Source organism: Homalodisca vitripennis, chromosome 2 (assembly GCF_021130785.1).
Source record: "Homalodisca vitripennis isolate AUS2020 chromosome 2, UT_GWSS_2.1, whole genome shotgun sequence".
In the NCBI taxonomy this organism is placed as follows: Eukaryota; Metazoa; Arthropoda; class Insecta; order Hemiptera; family Cicadellidae; genus Homalodisca; species Homalodisca vitripennis.
This window is the reverse complement of record NC_060208.1, coordinates 207178394-207199341: the sequence shown is the minus strand read 5'-3', so window position 1 is coordinate 207199341 and position 20948 is coordinate 207178394. Positions and strand designations below refer to the sequence as shown.

Below are 20948 nucleotides of genomic sequence, written 5' to 3'. Positions count from 1 at the left end.
GCAAAATACATTGTTCTAACAGTAGTAAAACTGGTTACAGAACAAATTATGTGAAAAGCAAAATACTTGTACTGAGTTTAATCACTGTTTAGCATAAGTCCATTGGAACAAAACCAAGAACTAGCCATGATTATTGAATTATTCGGGGCAATTTCCAAATCAATTTTATTTTGTGTTGAAACTGTAAAGGTTAGTGTCATCAGCGAAAAAACTGATGCCCCTCCTACATTTGATGGCAAGTCATTTATGTACAAAAGAAAAAGTAATGGTCCAAAAACAGACCCCTGTGGAGCTCCCCGATTGATCTATCTAAATAAATGACGTGCTGCTTCCTGTTTGTTAAATATGATTTTATCATTCAGGGGTCTGTGAAAAATGTCTCTCGGTTTCTGCAAGATATTTCAATGAATTGAGCTATAGGGTTGAAATTTTGCATAAATCTTAATTCGTAGTTTGGTAAAACTGAGTTCGATGATGATGTAAATCCCTCCATGGGACATCTCTCTTTCTGTCCTTAGCTAAGCATTTTACATGACACGTAGTCTAGTGTATTCCTTTTTCTGTATGAAAAGCAAGAAGGAAGTTTTGGATACTTTGCCACCCCACTTTAATAAGTCCAGATCCATCATTGGATTGTGAGGATGATTCCCAAACCATCCTCTATTGGAACTCTTTTCTTGTCCCCCCACCATACTTTTGCAAGACATGGAGATCCTAAAAGTCCAGGTCTATCTTAGGCATTACTCTTCCATTATGAAAGATAGAATTAGACATTAGATACTGGATTTTTGTGCCATTCCAAAAAACAGCAGAATATTCATGGTTCAGATTTCACATAAAGTGTGAAATTTCTGTTACCATTGGTGAGAGGGCTATTGAAACTTGCTAAGTAGTAGTAAATCCTTGCAAAGAGTTACACTTCAAAGTTACAGACATCATAGTTTACTCCTCAATGTAAATGTAAATATACCTATTTGAGGATAGCATATATATTTTTTATTTCTACCAAATCTTTTAATACAAAATATTTTAAACTATTTAAATAATTTTATAAAAATGTACAGTGGTAGTGGAAGGAGGTTTTTGTTTATACATGTCTTCTGCCTTTACAATACTTAATACAAAAAATTAAAAGAAATAAACTGATAATAAAAAATGTTTTGCATAAATTATAGAGAGTAATGTATACAAATACAATAGCCATAATCTGTAGTTAGGAATTGAAATGTGCATCTGAAAATATTGTGAATGGGTGTTCATAACTCCAAACATCTTCCAAAAAATATATACAAATCGAGTTTGATTAAAAGTTGTTAATGATTAATGAAGGTTTTTAATAACAATTATTCAACTATAAATCCCAAACCCAACCTAAAATTACTTGTTCGGTGATTTAAATTGGCACTGACGGAAAACGCAAAGGGAGAGCCACAAATCCTTTGCTCATAAACAGATCCGATGTTGGTGTTTGTATCAACACAACCTTTAAATACAATCCCACGGTCTTGCAGTTTAATCTTGTAGGCAAGTGAGCCGACTGACTCGTTGGATCGGAAGTTCGTGTTCAGTTCAATACCAAACTCAATTTGGTCACTGGCTTTTTTGTAGCAGGACAAGAGAATGTTATTGACACTAAGAACTGTGCTCCATACGGAATGAGCTGTCGTATATCTTCCAACTACTGCCACTTGTGTTTCCGTCACGTCCATAATGGTCTTCTCTGGATACTTTTTGTTCACTAGGTTGCGCAAGAAGGCAAGTTCTGTTCCTATTGCCAAGTTTGGGGTCACACTCTGGAGATACTGAAGCAACAGACCTCCAGATTTAGTAATAATATCAGCATTTGCCAACACTACCGAAGCTGTAAACGTGTTGCCGAAATAATGTGCTGTGAGTTGTGAATTCACGAATGACCTGTTCTCCATCTGTCCATCAAATCTTACCTTGAATCTTGAGCCGAACAAGTGGTAGATACTCGCATTCATGTTTCCACTACTGTCAATATCCCCTAACAACACAGGTACAGCCTCGTGAACTCCAATCTCTTTATTACCCACGTAGGTCGCTCCAAATCTGTAATTCCCAGGAGTTATTGAGCTCAGGTAAATGGAATGTGTGACTCTAAAGTGATGGCTTAGACCTTTATGAACAATTACCCTGAAACCGTCAAACAGATTCGGGAAAATGTTCATACACTTATCACTCAAGTTCAGAAGGGGACCAGGGTTTCTTATTTCAACATTTTTCTTTACTTCACTGTTTTGATTCGCCATGTTCTTCAAACAAGTATCAATTTATAAACAAACAAGATGAAAATTTCACTGATTAACAAAATTTCTGTAATGTTTGTTTTGAATAAACAACTCTAATATATATGTATTTTTGAATTTAAATACACTGTCAGGTATTTGTCATTATAAATAGAAATCTACTTAAACATATGTTTTCCAAACCACAAAATACAGTTCTAAGCTATACATGAAGGTGTTAGATATTTTGATATTAAAAGTATTGGAGTTAAGGTATGCCAAACAAAACACTGTAATATAAGTACATTATGGGTTAAAATTTAACTATATAATCATTTGGTGATTTTTGGAATCCACTATACATAATTTTTTTAATTTTAAACTCTGTATTGTATTTTATAACCTTTGGCGCCATTTCTTAACTTAATACAATTTTAACTTAAACTAATTTTTACCAGTGTACTAATAGTAATCAGTTTACTATTTATACATGCAATATTATAATTCTTTAAATAAAAATGTGATATTAACAATCAATAAATACACAAACATAATAAATTATTGTACATGCGAACATTAGCAGAATTAATAGTTACAGTTTTATATTGTAAATACGGTTTTATATTGTAAATACTCGTCTCATTGGCTACACTTCTTGAAGTATAAGAAATAATTTGAAATTAAATAATCCAAGATAATTTTTTACTTTACAGCCTTTTTACAAGACCTCAAGAATGAAAATTTATTGAATTGTTTAATTTTGAATTCATAAGAAGTGGTACAATTTTATTTATAATACTTCAATCAGGGTTGAGGCATTGCTTAAAGTTGTCCACATTTGTATTACATATTACAATCACATTTGGCAAAAATGCCAACTATTTCTAAAAAAAAAAAAACGTTCTCAGTTAGGATTAAAATGGATCTACCCATCTATAATATTACTGTTCTGGATGTTATTAATCTAGTAAAAGTATTAATATAATGTTTAAGTTTTAAGGATTAATTACCAAATCAATTTTTATGTACTTCTTTATTGTCTCTTGTGTGGACCTAACAGAGCTGTGCAATGATATGATTTAAATTAAATTTGTCTTGCACATGTGTCAAGAACTTGATTTTCTGGTGATATTTTGTACCTTTAAATACCCAAAAACTAGCCAGATATTACCACGAAAATAATGTCTCTAAATTGATGCCCATCTTGTAAGAAACATTGAGGTTTATTATATTTTCATGTTGAAATTCCATATTAATTTCTACTTAGTATATATTTTGTTGTTGCAGAATCGATCAGAAATGCATATTAAATATGCAGTTTATACATTTCCCTCCCTTCCGATTGCTCAAATATTGAATCATAAATTAATATCTAATACTTGTATGTTAAAATTTTTCACAAGAATGAAAATCTGCCGTTAGCTACTACCCACATATAATATTAAAGTAATAATAACTGCGTATTTGTTACATAACAAAACGGTTTAATTCTTCGAGAATCTTTTCTACGCAGTTTACAAATACTTCACCTCGACCCCCTTTGGTTTTTGTAATTTTAACCAAGTTGAGTGGGTGGAGACGATGAATAGAAGAGGTATGCGCACTCTACTGCGCATGCTCGGCAAGGAGAATCAATAATCTCATTGGTATTTGCTGGTAGTGCCATTCCCATCCCATTCCCGTCAGTCAGAACGAGCTGCTGATCGTCAGCTGATGGCGCAGCTGTGTGTTACAGCATCTGATTCACTGTTGTTTTGTTCCTTATTATTTGTCAGATTGTACAAAGTTTATTAATTTGATTTAATATATATTTTTACACCGTCTATTTTGGAAAATATAACCACCGTAAAACGAGAATAGACGTGATAAATTTATATATTTGGACTTGAGTATAATTCTAAATTTGTTGTTTTGTAAGCTTCTATTGTTTGAAAATGGAAATGGCTGACACAGAAGCTAGCTCTAGTACGACCGAGACAGTGACAGAAACCGTGACAGATGTCGAAAAGTCAGAGGAATTTTCAGAGCCTGAAGCTAAGAAGAGAAAATTATCCAACCAACAAGATGCTAAACCAGACAAATTAGAGTTGAGATTGGGAGGCATTCTTTGCTGTGCTGTGTGTTTGGATCTTCCCAAAGCTGCCATATATCAGGTTCGATGTTTGACAGATTATATATTTTAAGTTTCATTATAATTTTTGTAAAGGCCTAATTCAGTTAAATTAATGACCACTCATTTAGACTACATGTTACTTTTTACTACATACGTAAGAATTAAGTGGTAAAACCATTGGTTTAGTTTGCTCCAAAAGGTAACATGCAGGGTCCATCACACAATATTACAATTAAAATTAATAGCTTATTCCATGGAATATTAATGGTCTATTTACAAGACTTTAGTCAAAATGGTTTTCTGGGGTTGTTTGGTCCCCAAGGGTCTTGTCCTAGGTGTTTGATCAATGCATTTTTCAAGGTTACGCCTTATACATCAATTGTGCCATTGTACTTTTGTATGTCTTATTATGTTGTGAATTACTTTCCAGGGGCAGACTTTGGTATCAAGTGCTCCTAAATAATAGATTTGGTAAATGTTATATTTAACCAATTGACAATATTGAGTTTAGTTTTTTTCTTAACAAAAATGGGGTGGAGTACAATAAGCGGATCTGGTTTTTTTTATATAGATTATTACAATTATCGATATTCATTTATTGAATACGGGTTTATAAATCATATCAACATATCTATAGCCATAATCACAATCATATTTTATATATAAATATCGTTTGTCAATATTGATATAAAAAACCAGGTCCGCTTATCCTACCCTACCCCAAAAATGCTTAAAAATTAAATTAAAAATACAACAGCTAAAATGTAATTGTTAAAAAAACCTTCTGAGAGAACTAGTAGTTAAATGGGCAGACAGTAATACCTCTGGCCATCAGCATAGGCTGTGGCATTACTGTTGATGATGAACATACCTTTTGAACATATGTTTTGATTGGTTGTCAGATTATATAGGTTAAAACAATGAAATTGAGGTTATGTTTTGATAATCCTCATTATCATGGTCACATCCAAACCTCGAGTGAACTAATATTGTCGTAAATATATAGATGGCCTACTGGCCAAACTCCCCACACACATCATCAATTTTCAACAGCAGCGTAATTAGTGGCCACCACCAAAATCGATTAGAAATATCTAAACTATTGAATATAAAAACGTTTGACTTACATATATTCATAATTAAGTATTGCCAGCTGTTTTTATTTACCAGAATAATAATATTGTTGAAAATTAATTTAATACAATAAAGCAAAATCATTTACCTACTGAGTAAGCTAGTGACATCAGCAAGAACATAGGTAATGAACATACGATTTTTGTCTCAAAATGTATTTTTAAACATAGAACAATGTTTTAAATCATGGTTACAAGATAATGACCTTGATGGTAGTGTGATCCGTTAGAGCATTTCTTAAATGCTGCCAGACATGTTTACCCACTAAAATAATCGTTAGTACTACACTACTCAAACATAGTATAAATGAAATTTAGTTATTTTATAAAAAATATAGTTTTACTATAATACAAGCGTAAACTGTTACTCAATTCAACATTTTTGTTCCAAATTAATTCAAAGTAAAATCATGTATTTGGTATTTGAGTAATGGTCGCAGAGTACAATGGCGATGGACATGTGTTATTTATATCACAAGGAGTAAGACACGTTTATCTTTGAAAATACAGTCCAATCTTAATAATCCGAGATTTGATAGTCCGACATGCTTGAAAAAGGCTATCGGCAGTCGGCGATATGCTTGGAACCAAGTTACAAAATTAAACATCATCAAGTCTTGGAAAAACGTGTGGCCTACACACTCATTACTTGAAAAACAAAACAGTTTATGATGAAACTCACTTGGATAGTCTGTCTACGACTTGTTAATTTATTAATAAAAAAAGTTGAAAGAAAATGAGGGCATACAACGAGGAGATCTAATGAAGTGGCTGATGTAAATGCCAACTTAAATGATGATGAGATTATTAAAGAGACCACCACTCTAGACAGCAGCAAGACTGACAGCGACGAGATCGAGGTGGCTGCTAGCTCTTTTAAAGTTAGTTGTAATGACGCTGTGTCTGCAGCTGCTACCCTTATAACTTGCTGTCAAGAGCGTGGTGTTGTAATTGAGACAATTGTTCATTTTAAAAATCTCCAGGTGAATGAGATCCCAGAATAAATTAAGAAGAAGAAAAAAAACTGTTTTTTATTTTTTAAAGTGTAAATATTGAAGAGTTTTTACTTATGTATTATGTATGCACAGTTTGTTCATTCTACTATAATTAGGTACGTACAAAAAAAGTTTGTTCTTACAGTATAGTGTTTGCTTATTTTCAAGTTTCTTACTGATTATAGGTTACTTATGCATTGTAATGGCACCCTTGGTAATCCGACAGTGTGCTGGTCCCATATCTGTTGGATTATCAAGATTGGACTGTAGTCAAAAGTTAGTTAATGTTACATTGTTTTATTTGTAATATTTTATACATATATATTGCTTACATAGTTAAGATGTAAAACCAACTGGATTATATTGTTATTTTAACCATTTAACTGCCACGTTCTTGGATTCGAGGTGACACCTGAGCGCTGGGCTTAGTTACGTACTAAGACCCCCCCAGCACCAAGTATATTTCTCTTTTTTAGGAATTTTTGACATAACACCTTAAACATGTTACTGTATTTAAAGTTTAATAAATAGAGTAAACAATGTTTACAAGCATCTCGAATAATGTTAACCCAGAGTTGGTTAGGTAATATAAATAATTAATTAAACTTTGGGAGGGAATAAAATATATAAAAACTAAAAATATTGTGCAAGAAAAACAGTTACAAAAAATTTGTGTGGTCTTCTGGTAATAAAAATCAAAGTTTGGATGAATGTTAACTATAAAAATACTATATAGGTACACTATGTTCAAATGTCATTTTATATCCATTTAGTACTTCTTCAGAGTATGGAATCCTCTGAAGCAGGGCACCACACATAAAGCAACGCCACAGTCTTCACACACATACCGCGTCTCTCGTCTGGCAACAATCCCGTCCTGTTTTGTGCTTACACATGAGGCATTATCATGTTGGATACTCTATTTTGTCCTTTGAAGGAACACATCTAGGGAAAAGACGCTGGATCAGCCTCAATGGTGGTTTAAAAGGAGAAGGGCAGCCCCCTTTTTTCTGTTGAATTTATGTCTCCATATTTTCTTGGACAGTTGGCGTATTACCTCAAGATGGAATTCTGACAGTGGTGGTTTTGTTCCTGTTTAACAAAGAAATAATGTGTGAGCATTGAGTACCACCAAATGTTTAGAGTCTTGTGAGATTAAGATAATTAACTTTATTAGAACCATTTGGACTGCATTGTAACGGAAGAGAATTGGGTCTAACTAGAAATAAGTTTACTTAATCTAGGCTATCTGAGATAATATTTTAAAGTGTATTCAACCAAATTCCAGTGTACCAACGGTCATCTGATGTGTGCTGGCTGTTTCACGCACGTACTGGCTGATGCACGCCTGCGTGACGAGTTGGCAACATGCCCCAACTGTCGTATAGAAATCAGCAAGAGCACAGCATCGCGCAACCTAGCCGTTGAGAAGGCAGTGAGCGAGTTACCAGCCGAGTGTCAGTATTGCAACAAAGAGTTCCCTCGCAACACTCTGGAACGGCATGAGGAGTCTCTCTGTGAAGAGAGGTTAGTTTTTGGAAGTGCTTGCTAATAAAAGCTGTTGTTATTTATGCACAAATATTTTTATACTCTAGTGTATTTATATATTTTACAAAACAAAGAAAAATTATATTACAAGTCTGAATTCTTCAATATTGGGGAAAATGTGAGATGTGTGGCACTCTCTTGCTTGTTTCATATTTTTAGACGTATGACAATTTAAGAAAAGGTGGGAGACTACAAGCACAGCAGTTGGGTTGTCACGCTTTTTAGTGCTGATAGTGATATTTTGTTAAAAACACAAATCTGTTATTGACTTATTAGTTCGTACTTGTTGGAACTATGCGCATTCACAGAACATATTTGTTTCTTTTCATTTTTGAATATTGAATAATATTCTTATAATATAAATATTTCTTGTTAAACACTTATATTTTACATAGGGACTGTGTGTCTTATTACAGTCCTTTATACAGGGTGTCCTGTAACTCTTATGGACAAAGGTATACCACGTTATTGCTCAGGTCAAGACCAAAATATTTCACCATATGAACATAGGTCACCGATGCTTAGTATCCCAATCTGTCTGTATGTGTTTTTCTATAAAAAAATGTACATTATAAAAAATTATAAATTAAGTTATACATAATTTGGCTCAAATGTTTAAGATAACAAGACCAGTTACTGAACAAAAATATCATGAAATTATCTTTAGTATTTTCAAAATGGCGGTCATTAAAACGTTTAAATCTTTGAATATCTTAAAAGCCAGCAGTTTTCTCAAGAATTACAAGAAAAGCAGTTTTTGGAGGATTTTATCACAAATGTAATGATACCAAAATGATTTAAATCGAGTAGTAAATAAAGGATTTAGAGCAGATTTACTGTGACAACACATGGCCTTCATTGAGGCTCTCGGAGAATAGTCAACAATACAAAACTAAATGAACAACAGCTATCATACAATAATGTCATCCATCATTGAAAGGTTTTGTTATGTCATCTTCGCATAGGCTTTATTTGCCAGTAAATGTTCATTCATCGTTAATTTTTTATTTTATTTAGTAGGCTATTATTGTTGTAATCTAGTCTTGTAATTTCCTTACTGAGCCTCTCAAACTGACAGACGAACTAACTAATAGAAAAAGATTACTTACTTAATATTCCATCAAAACAGTTATTTAACATGGAGTGTTATTGCAGTTTTAACATTGAAATATTTCAAGATTCTGTATTAGAAATGGTTTGATTTGTTGTGTACCAAAATACTTTGTAGGGCAGTTACTCTCGCATATGCTTTTCTTTTATTAATTGTGATTCAATTCGGAGGATGGATATGATTCACACTTAATTTCACAAGCTCAGAATTAACACTTGTGACAAAAATACTACTTAAACATAATTTTGGTACTTTGGGATTATACCGACCACACCCAGACATGAATCGTTATTTCACATTTCGTTTCTACTGATTACTAGATTAGCGTAGAACAATATTTCGTCAATATAAAACAGGAATTGTCTTATCGCAAACCCCTCCCCATCCTCAGACAGAGGTCAAAGTCGAGCGTCTAGTAGATAACGTGATTGCAGAGTCTCGCCGCCCGTTCAGCTGGTGCATCGCTTTGTTGTACTTCCGTGTTTTACCTCTACATTTCTCCAAACACAAAAATTCAACAAAAACAAACATTTACCAAACTAAACTCTTTATTAAAAAAACACTAAAAACTTGTTTTTATTCTTGATCACATTCCGCCACCCAAAATGCGAGTGCCTCCGGCCATCAGCGCGGGCTTTGGCAGCACCTTCGGTGCTGCCCCGCGCTGATGTCGACGAAAGAAAAACATCCCTCGAGATAGTACCTATCAGTAAAATATCAAATTCTAGAGGGGCTAATCAGAAATATAAATTGAATTGTAATGGAAAGGCAATTATGTACCGTGCAAATCACGTGATGCCGCGCGCGGTCTGCCGTAATCAGGATTCTCGAGAAAGATAAGATAACAGCGACAACAATAACGATCACAATACCTGGAAATGCTTGTAAGTTTGTAATTTTGTAATTGAAGAGTTGTTTTTTTCGTTCTATCATGTTTGTTTCTATAAATTTCTATTTTTGTGTTCTTCATACTAGTGTGGTCGGTATAATCCCAAAGTACCATAATTTTTTAACAATATTTTCTTAAAAACTTAATTACCAATTTTATTTTAAAATAAAGAAATAAGAATAAATTTAATTACTAATTTTATTTTAAAATAAAGAAATAAGAATAAATTAAATGATAATGATCATAAATGTTCGGATTTACATATCTATGTCAGGTATTAGCTAAGCAGTATTGAAACATAGTATGTGAAACCAGTGATGTGTTAGTACAATATTTCTTGAAAATAATAAGTCAGCAACGGTTACTTTCAACACCAACCGATGTAAATTTGATTAATTACACATATATTATGTTAATAAATTGTAAAATCAACACGAATGTAGACAATGTAATTTAATGTTCTGTTTGAGGTGGCGTTTATGTATAATATTAAAGTTAAAAATTACTATTTAATGTGAGCTTAACTAAATTTAGTGTATTAGATTTGCTAGTTAGAAGGAAATAATACCAGGTGGCATTGAAAGCGTTGGACTCTGTGTGTTCAATTACAACGGTCTGGGATTGCTGTCAAGTTGTTTCTTCTCTCGGCAATGTGACTGTTGGGTTCTGGGTCATGAGGGGGAACGTAAGAGCTGATGTCATGGCCAACTTAGACTCAGCATCCATCATCTGGAATCTCAACCATTCTGTGGTATTTCTAGTTGTGTACCCTTTGGTGCTATTTTAAAATAGATTTACACTGAACATGAGAGAAGGTGGTGGCTGCATCCGGGTGTGACAATGAGCAGAATGGTTCTACAGTCGCCATCTTCCAGCGTGGTATCTGTACCTTCTCTCCTTACGTAGATCAGTGTGTTCTCGTGTTATGGGTCTGATAACAGGACACGGTTACCTAAGGAAGCATCTCCACGGAGCCAGCATTCTTCAGGAGGATCTGCTCTAGTAGAATGTGTAAAGAACACCTGCTCATTAACTATCCTGCAATAGCAAAGGAACGCTGTGTCATATTTGGTAGTTTGGCCAAGGGTGGTGAATTTCCCCAGAAGGACCTGATCAGTTGTTTTCGGTATTTTGTAGAACTGCTTGAAACCGTAGACTGGTTGGCCTCATGGTATATAACCGTGTTGCGCTAAAGGCCCTTGAGGCTAAAGTGCATGCAGTAGGCCACCCCTTAGAAGAAGAACTAATGCTTTTTGATGAAAGTAGTGGCATTCTATAGCGGATAAATCAATGTATTTATTAGTATGACGTTAGGTACTTTGACGTCTTTGATACAACTCGGAGAGGAAAAGAATGTTGTATTTAATTTTCATTCTTGTTATTGTTTCGAAGCCTGCACTGATGTCTAGGGGGCATTTCCGATCAGTACTTTCCTGATCTTAGATCACATGCCAGATGGTCCAAAATTATCTGATGTCTGAAAAGTTGAACGATCTGGAACGTATGGTGCCCTAATAGTCCATAGGTTGAAGTTCGTACTGAAAGAGCAAACAACCTAGATTTTTGTTAAATTGATAACGAAAAAACAGAAATTGATTCGTCAGTGACACTAGTTAGGTATGGTTGGAATGAGAGGTCATCAAAATACCTGTTGGTGGTTTAGCAAAATTTAAGAATGAAAAAGGTTAAATTTAAATTGTGTTTAAGTATATTTCTTACAATACCAACAACCTTAACTGTTTGTCAGTTTTGAATCTCTAAATTTACAATGTGCTATGTAGAATCATAGGATTTTCAATTCTTTAGTGAAATCAGATATTTAACCAACCCTCCATCTGTTAGACGACTAGTGACGCTAAAAAAATGTTTCTCAAGTGCTGAAAGACTAGTCACTATGAATACTCATTGTGTACTCTAAACTTTTTATTTGTGAATTCAATGCTTGTTCCTATAAACTGTACTGTGATCAATGGTTTATTTGTGATCCCTTTATTGCTGACATTCATAGGTTTGTAGGCTAAATTGTGATATAAAAATCGTTATACCTAGGCCTACACCTAGATTACAAATAATGTTTATTTAATTGTTTTTTATTTATTGAACACTATGAGTGACCTACTAAATAAGTCAGGTGAACTTAGATATTTATTATTAAACAAAAAGTTTTTATTATAATAAATTTACTTCAATTTAAGCATTTTCTGATGGTGTATTATGTATTTTTTACAACTTTTATTTCTTGACAAATCATTTCTTAGGATTTGTAACAAACATTTTTGGATATAAAAGTATAAAAAAACAAAAAAAAAAATTTATTTTCAGAACTTTTATGCTCTGCAACATAAAAAAGTCTCAAAATATAATAATCATACAGAAAATATCTAAAAATGTTAGAATGTGAATGTCATTTTTTGTAAAAACACAACATTTTATCATGCACAATAAAATTTGGGGAAAGTGGAATTTTTTTGATGTTATGCATAAATCTTTTTTAAGACATTTTGCATATTTTGTTTTACTCTTAGTTTTTTTCCACTTATAATGAAAAACAAAACCTAAATTTAAATAGCAAAATTAATCCAACTGCATATAAATGTTTCTTGTTTCGTACTGAAAAATAAAATTTATAATAGTGTGTACTTTACTTCAATAATAGATATTCTTCATAGGTTTGAGTGAAGGTGTGCACAACTAGCAAAATAGTACATCCCAATATAGGAATTTCACCTGCCAGATGCAGGGTTAAAGAGCTCTAAAGAATATTGTAAACAATAGGGTTGAATGAGAAAAATGAACCATAATTGACTAGAATGGAGTTAATTTATAGTGTGTTGTGGACAGGATCACAAACTGCCCATACAGTCGTATTGGGTGTCCGTGGCGGGGCCCCCACCATGAGGTCCAGGAGCATGAGTTAGCCTGCGCTCACCCCCACCGCTCAGGGGCGGAGGTCATGGAGGCGCTACAAGTGATAGACCAGCGGAACGAGGAGGAGAAGCGTCTCTACGACTGCATCTTCGACCTACTATCCTATGAGAAGATTACTTTCAATGGTGAGTTTGTATCTTGAAAGTACCGGCTTTCTTTTATTAATACTAATTTTAAATTATTGTTTTATTGTAGATTTTTTTGTTCTCTTAGGACAGGAAGCTTATAAATTGCACTTAGCGCTGCTTCCGGAGTGACAGGATATTCAGGATGGGTAAGGTTACGGGGTAGGAGCCACCTCCTATCAAGATCCATGAGGAAGAATTATAGCACTAATCTCAGTCATGTCCTTTCAGAAGAAGGGGAGGCCAGCTCTGAACCAGCCTCACCAGTCAAAGCAGGCAGGGGATGGCACACCCTTGTTGAGGCTAGCAAGAACCTCTGATACTAAGGGAACGAACCCCACCAGCTCCCAACAGTCATCCCCCGCAGTAGACTAGATGTATCGAATTACCCTTGCACCCCAGAATCTCGACATTTGCGGTTAGTGATGTGCCGCTCCTGGACATCCATAAAGTTACCCAGATTTAAGTGACTCGTCGGTTTTTGTTGTGCCCAATGTGGGTTCAACTGGAAGGTATAAACCAGCCAGAAGTGATCCCTGTAGGGTTTATTGTAGATGTTAAGTAGGAGTATGTCTCTTGTGAAATTCATGATCACATAGTTTGAAAATATTTGAAGACTAATTGATTGTTTTAGGTATGAGTAAGGTATCGGGAAACCTAGTGGCCGAGTGGTCTAGGATGCCAGACTTTGTGTCTGGCAGGTTCTAATCCTGTCTGTGACCAAAGCACTTTTTATTAGTACTATTGACATGACTGTACCAATTCTCCCCCTTATTCTGTTTGTTAAGATCTTTGCACAGACCAGTGGCCCATAAGAACGGGCAGAATGAGGCTAAAAAAAAGATTGGTCTCTTTGTCTCTAAAATATATATGTATACATATAGTACAATTCTCTTAATTAAAGCAAGCTTATATTTGTAATATTTATTAGTATAATTAGCACCTGACTTAATATACAAACATCAGTTTTCAAAATAATAACAAATTTAACAGGCTATATTATTATTCAATTCATTCCAAACTAGCATACTGGATTATCTTTAGATAATTGTAAGTTGTGTAGTTTGTATTTTTCATTTCATATTTTAGATATTATTGTGAGATTATATTGATACTTAAGTTCTAAGTGTTAATGACATGTTGTAACTTTAAACATATTACATGTGTTTTTTTTTTATAAAATTACTCATGGCTATGTGTTGCATAAATTTTGTTATATAGTAAAGTGGGTTATGTTCTAAAGGAGTCAAAAATAAATTTGATCTTTGGCCAAACTTATTATTATATCAACCTTAGCTGTGTGGGCAGCCAGCCAAGGTAGATAATGCTTCTTTGTTTGGGCTTGTGTAGACATTGGATGGGGAGAAATGTAAACAGTTTTGAAAACAGTGCAAGAGTTAAATTTAAAAAAAATGTGTTCATCCAATTTCAAAGCTTCGTAATTTGGCTTATACACTCTTAATAAACGTAAGTGTTTAATTAATTAATAGACAGAGATAGAATAAAAAAATTATGATAAATAATTCATGTTTTATCCTGTAAGCGATAAGAGCCACAATTGCGACACAGTAGAGAGCTGCCAAAGTGATGAGAGAGTGAAATCATAAGTGAGCTAAGTCAGGATGGCTTTGTGCTCTAAGGCGCTAATCTCTGTGTGAGAGTTGGCTTGGGTGGAAGTTAATGTGATCAGTGTATTATTATATGCGTGTACCAGATCAAATATATTTTCAACTTAATTATTTTAGATGTTTTTTAAAGCTTCAAGAACAATTGAATTGCTGTTGTTATTAAAATATATGTTTGCCACAAATTGTTAAATACATTTTAAAATAGTAAACATAAAAAGCGATAAAACATATAATTATTTTTAAGAGTTTTTATTTACTTTGTCAATCCTCCCTTGATTAATGACGATAACTGGCATGTAGAACTCTTGAAAAATCAAGTGCTCAAAACTGATCTAAAGCCGAAGCATGAACACTTGAAAAAGATACCTTTCTTATTACAAGCTGAGTAAGAGCAAGTGATGGTTAAAGCTAACAACAACAAACTAATTTCACAAACTTGCTGAAGTCATTTAAAATTACTAAAGGTGTTTGTTGATATTATATTTCAATAATGAGCGTTGTTCAGCTAATGATTTAGAATCTAATAATATCTAGTTTACACAGCAGGGATCACTTCTGGCTGGTTTATACCTTTCAGTTGACAGGTACCAACCACTGGGTACAGCAAAAACCGATGTGTCACTTAAATCTGGGCAACCTTATGGATGTCCAGGAGCGGAACATCACTAACCTCAAATGTCGAGATTCTGGGCTTCAAGGGCAATTCGGTAGGTCTAGTCTACTGCGGGAGATGACTGTTGGAGTTAGTGGGGTTTGTTTCCCTAACCTCAGAGGTTCTTGCTAGCCTCAACAAGGGTGTGCTACCCCCCCCTGCCTGCTTTTACTGGAGAGGCTGGTTCAGAGCTGGCCTTCTCTTCATCCGGGGAGATATGACCTTGAGATTAGTGCCCTAATTCTTCCTCATGGATATAGGAGGCAGCCCCTACCCCCTAACCTTACCCATCCTGAATATCCTGTCACTCCGGAAGCAGTGCTAAGGTTCTTAGGACTAGGTGCAATTTATAAGCTTCTTGTCCTAAGAGAACAAAAAAAATCTAGTTTGTGCAGCAAGGTGTAAAAATCACGAAAATTCATAACTTTGGGCTATACAAGTTTTTAGTCTAATCATAAAAGAAATTTTCCTATTATAGTCCAATAGTTTTTAAGAAAGTAATTTTCAACATTATAATTTGTTTTTGTAACCTATAAAAAATCACAGTATAATTAACACTTTTCTTTTTTAATTTATTTATCAATTAATTAATTTATCAATTTAAAACATGTCCTCTTGTTGTAGATCTGCAGATGAAACCGTACAGGACGGATGAGTTCGTACACAAACTTTTCTATGAGACCAGTCGATTTTCTGCGTTCAACAACCAGTGGGTCGTGAAGGCCCGCATCAACAACAGCCAGCGCGATCCCACGCTCAGCTCTGAGAGAGATATGACCTATCAGGTAAAGTTGCCCAAGGATAGGCAGCGATTATCGGCGGATCAGGTAAGTAGCGTATAACCCGTACGTATGTGCGTCCCTTCCTTCCAGCTAGGTTCGACGAGATCGTCTCTGAAGACAAGAAGATTGTACGGGAATAGGTTTGTATGGACGAGCAGGTACAGTACGTTAGTATCCTACACAGTAACTTTCCTTCAGCAAAGTAATGTTCTTTTTGAGTAAAAAAGTAATGTCTTGCTTCTTCTCTTTTGAGACAAGTTTCCTTTTAAAAAATTTAATTGTATTGTATTCTGTTGCGTTTGTATTTCACTGATAATGTATTGATTGACTTTTTACAGGCTTCTTCGTCAACGAGTAACATAGGTAAACAACTTCAACGGTGACTCAGTTTTTTTTTATTTAAAGAATTGAGTCACACGTTGTGGGTGCATTTTCTTTCTTTTCAAGGCCCCTATAAATATTAAATCTGGAAATGTTCAGGATTAGTGAATACTTCTAAATTTGCTTGAAATTACGTACATTACAAATGAATGTTACACTTTTAGTTGCATTATTGCTGTTTTAATTTTTTTTTAAGTTAGAACATTTTTTAAATTAATTTAGGTTCAGTAAAAATTGAAAAATGTTCAGGCAAATTTTCATCTATATAAAATCAATTCCCCCACTGTTTGTTCACATACTTTGTTGTTTCTTGTTACAATTTAATAACTAATAATGACTCAATTTTTCCGAACAGCTGATCTTAAAGACCAAGACCACTCTTCCACTGAGCGTCCACTACCTGGCGCTGCGGGGACCTTTCGGTGACATGAAGGTTAACCCAAAGATCCATAAGTTTGACTTCACAGATGCGGACAATGAAAGTCCTTATGTTGCCTTGCCTTTGCCTGATACTGCCGAGTGCAATCGTCTCCTCGCTGCAAAGGCAATAAATTTCAGGTAATTTGTACTAATAGATAAGAAAGTCAACAGGCGTCTTCAAAACTTCCTTCTAGGGTTCACGGATTTGAAAGAAACACATATAAGGTCACATCTTTTTATTAATTTATTAGAAAATAAATATTCTATTGCATGCAATATTTCTCAAGCAGTAGAAAGAGTGTTCCAGTTGTTAGGAGTTTAGAAAGATGGCAATTTAGTTGAAAACTTTTATGACATGTGTACTGTTATGTGTCTTTATGTGGTACTTTAAAATCAGTGGACTCTAAGAGGGAAGTTTCATGTAATTTATTATCAAACACTATTGCAAATAATTGTAATACAAAACAGGTGCCTTGTTACGATATAAACTTACCAACTAAATAACTTCTAACAACAAAATTTAAAGCTATGAAAACATCTAATTAAAATGACAATAAAAGAAACAGTTAAAAATACTGTATTTACACTTTTTGAAAATTGACTAAATCTAAAAAAATATTAATTTACTCAATACTAAGCCTTATCTAAAAGAAGTTTTATAATTTTGTTTGAAAATTTGTTATATTGTGCTAAAGAATTGAAAAGCTTAATGATTTCTACAAAAAAATGGTGTTTGCTCGAATAATTTTGTCTGATGAATTGGAAATGGAACTATATCTGTATGTTTTGTGTTATAACTATGGGTAATGACTTTTTCTAATGCTAAGTGTTTTTTCTACATATAAACTAAAACCTCCAAAAAATAAAATAGCTGTATTGTAAATATCTGTAACCTTAAACAAAAATTCTAAATGGTATCCTGAAGCTGAATGTGGTTAATATGCGTACTGCTTTATTTGTAATTTGAATACACACTGTGATGTAGATGAGCTTGCCAATGATAGTATAATTATCATTTTTTAAACTTCAAAACTTACTATATTTTGTAAAAACATTCATAGCTAACAAAATCTGTCTGTTTCCTAAAATTTCTACGTCGGAATTCCAGCTTAAATATGAATTTAATTTTATACTGGAGGAAAAATTCAGTTTTCTCTATTTCAATTCTATTTAAAAATCTAGGCTCAAATCATTTTTATTTTGAAGTGTTCTAAAATTAATTAACTGATTTTGTAAACCACTGGAATGGAGTCATTATATAATTTCAATATTGTTTTTCATAATTTTGTTTTCTAAAAAATGCATGTTTTAAGAATTACTAACATGTCATCTGCATATAAAGTTAAATTACCGTAAATTCTTTATTGACGTCATTCGTGTAAACTAAAAACAAAGTAGGGCCCAAAATAGAGCCTTGTGGCATACCTTATTCAATCCGCTTCTAATCAAATTCATATTTTATTTTGTTACTAAAAAGAATAGGTTACGTTTACTGTTTGTAAGATAAGACCTAAACCAGTTCAAGTTGTTTTCCTTTATGCTGTATAATTCTAGTTTTTGTAAAAGAATGTGGTCTACAATTGAATCGAGGGCCTTAGACAGATCATAGAACAACCTATCTGTTTCAGTACTAAAACCTCGCCAAAAACAAAATTGATTGTTTTTTAACCCCTTCAAAATATCCAGTTAGCTGTTCTTTCAAATATTACAATATTGTTGAACAACAGTATTACAACAGAAATAAGATGATAATTTTCTAGTTAAGCTTTATTTTCCTTTTTAAAGACTGACGTTACTGTGGTAAATTTCAGTTAGTCTAAACATTGTATTATTTTTTTTCAACAGAAAAAATTAATTAATCTGGATGATTATCAGGAATTTGACATTATACTCTTTTTATAACAAAATTTGGAATCTCGTCCCAACCTACTGACATTTTATTCTTAAATTTTAGATCATTTTCACAATGTAATATTAAGTATATGTACTCGTAAAGCATGTATGTATTTTGTTCACAGGCTGATAATGTTTCTCATCACAAAATAAGAAGTCAGGAAGAGCCCCTCTGTTTTCATCTCACCTTTATCGTTTGATCTGTAAATCTGAACGTCCAACTTAGCCAACAAGATTCTATAGTCAACTGAAGGTAGCTCCGCCGCTTCGCTCAACACCTCCCTATCATCGGTCCTCAGGCGGTGAAGTCTTGCATTGTAACGTTACATCAGGGTTTGTATTTTGGTTTACTTTTGGGAAGATATTAAATCGAAGATACTCTTCTTTTGATGTTTTTTATTTTTCGGAATCTGCGCAGCTTCGGCGTACTGGCAACTGTCCAGTTTTAGTTGTAAGGTAAATAAGATTCTATTATACATCTTGTTGAAAATCACATTAATATAATTTTATTTGAATATAGTATTTGCCAAATCTTTGATTTTTACTATTTATATAGTCATAGTATATTTGTTGTGTCATAATTTAAGTTAGTTTATTAATAAAAAATTATTATATTTATGTGAGTTTAGAACTTGATTAAAGCCCTTTTCCATCCTATCAACAAAGAAATGCAGGTTTGTGTGGTGTAATATACATGAACGAACTGATTAGTATGATACAAAACCAAATTTAATAATAGCATCACTCAAAACTAATTTTTTGGTTTGGTGGTAGTCAGGGCACACTAATTTTTTGCAATTTTCACACGATTTACTGGTTGATCTGTCCCTTACTATTAGGGGAGGGGGATCAATGTAATATCGGTTCTTTCTTCCTGTTATTGCTGCTGTTTATCTTCTTTATTCTGTTTCAACAGCAGTTTTGTTTTAATTTTTGTTTCTTTTGAAATAATTGTGACCATAATGGTGAGCTGTTCAATTGCATCAATTTATTCCCACTTTATTTTTCTTCAGAACGTATGAGACAAGAATGGCCTTTTCATAACCGAAATTACTATTCTGTACTTACCTATGTACTACCTGGAACAGCTCATCTGGTTCCTCTTATTATACCTACTAAAGTTAGGGAATGTTCATTTAAAAGAACGGATAAGTGAAACCAATTATCCGTTGTGATGTTTCTACCAGTTGTACGTCTTGTAATGAGTTCCCAAGCAAACAATATTGTATAAACTCTTAAAGGTTGCGTAGGTGTTAGATGCAGAAACAGGGAACAGGGTGTTCCACATATAGACAAAGGACTAATTCCTCTAAAACAATGTAAATGGTAAATCTATATTTAAACAACACTTCAAATAGCAGTATAAAAAAACCAAACTACAATGGCAACTAGGGGATATTTCAATTCCCCACGTGATTATAATTGGAGTGTTTTCTATTCATTACCAAGGTAACGTTCTATATTTCTACAAGCTTGATTTCTTAGTTTTGTTGTAAATTTTACTCTAGAAGTGTTATAAAAAGTCCAAGATTTGCACAACAAACAATTGCAGATCTACCTGTTCATTACACTAGCAGGAGGATTTCTTGGAGTGCAATCTCATTCTTAACCATAAGCACTCGAATGCAGTATTTACAATTTGTCCTTGAAGCTTGTATGGCCGCCGCCATTTTGTCAGAAGCATGAATTAATTTTTGCCGTAATGTTATCTCAGCTCGTATGTCCAGCTGTACTGGCCAAGATATAATACTTCCATAGCTCGTAAGGCCAGCACCACTGGCCACTAAACACAGCAGCTATTTTCTAATATTCTCTTTTTTTTATAATGAATGGTGAGTGCTGAAACCTATCAAGCAGCTTTATTTTAAAGTAATTTTTAGGTAAAGCAGTAAATTCTAAATTAGCCTATCATTCTTTTCTAACATTGACTGTGTAAATAAGATGAATGATGCGTATTGGGCTTATACACCGAAGTGATAGAAACCTAGAAAATGTTACTAGAAGACATGTGCTAACTTCTTGACTACACATAGGTTTATTTTTAAAAGTTTTATTCTGTAAACAAATGTAAAGACTGAGAAAAGTAAAATAGTTCATATCT

At 33.5% G+C, this 20948-nt stretch overlaps 2 protein-coding genes across 2 annotated transcripts; one reads left to right on the top strand and one right to left on the bottom strand.

The window, feature by feature from the left end:
- Positions 1-1298: 1298 nt before the first annotated feature.
- LOC124353393 (mitochondrial import receptor subunit TOM40 homolog 1-like) lies at positions 1299-2429 on the bottom strand. The gene has a single exon (XM_046803235.1). It carries the CDS (start codon positions 2271-2273, stop codon positions 1344-1346), a length of 930 nt encoding a protein of 309 aa, XP_046659191.1. The 5' UTR covers positions 2274-2429; the 3' UTR covers positions 1299-1343.
- Positions 2430-3914: 1485 nt separating this feature from the next.
- LOC124355327 (cysteine and histidine-rich protein 1 homolog) lies at positions 3915-19465 on the top strand. The gene is made up of 6 exons (XM_046806425.1): positions 3915-4402; positions 7779-8017; positions 12880-13091; positions 15996-16156; positions 16890-17092; positions 18973-19465. Exons 1-6 carry the CDS (start codon positions 4184-4186, stop codon positions 18998-19000), a joined length of 1062 nt encoding a protein of 353 aa, XP_046662381.1. The 5' UTR covers positions 3915-4183; the 3' UTR covers positions 19001-19465.
- The last annotated feature ends 1483 nt before the right edge of the window (positions 19466-20948 follow it).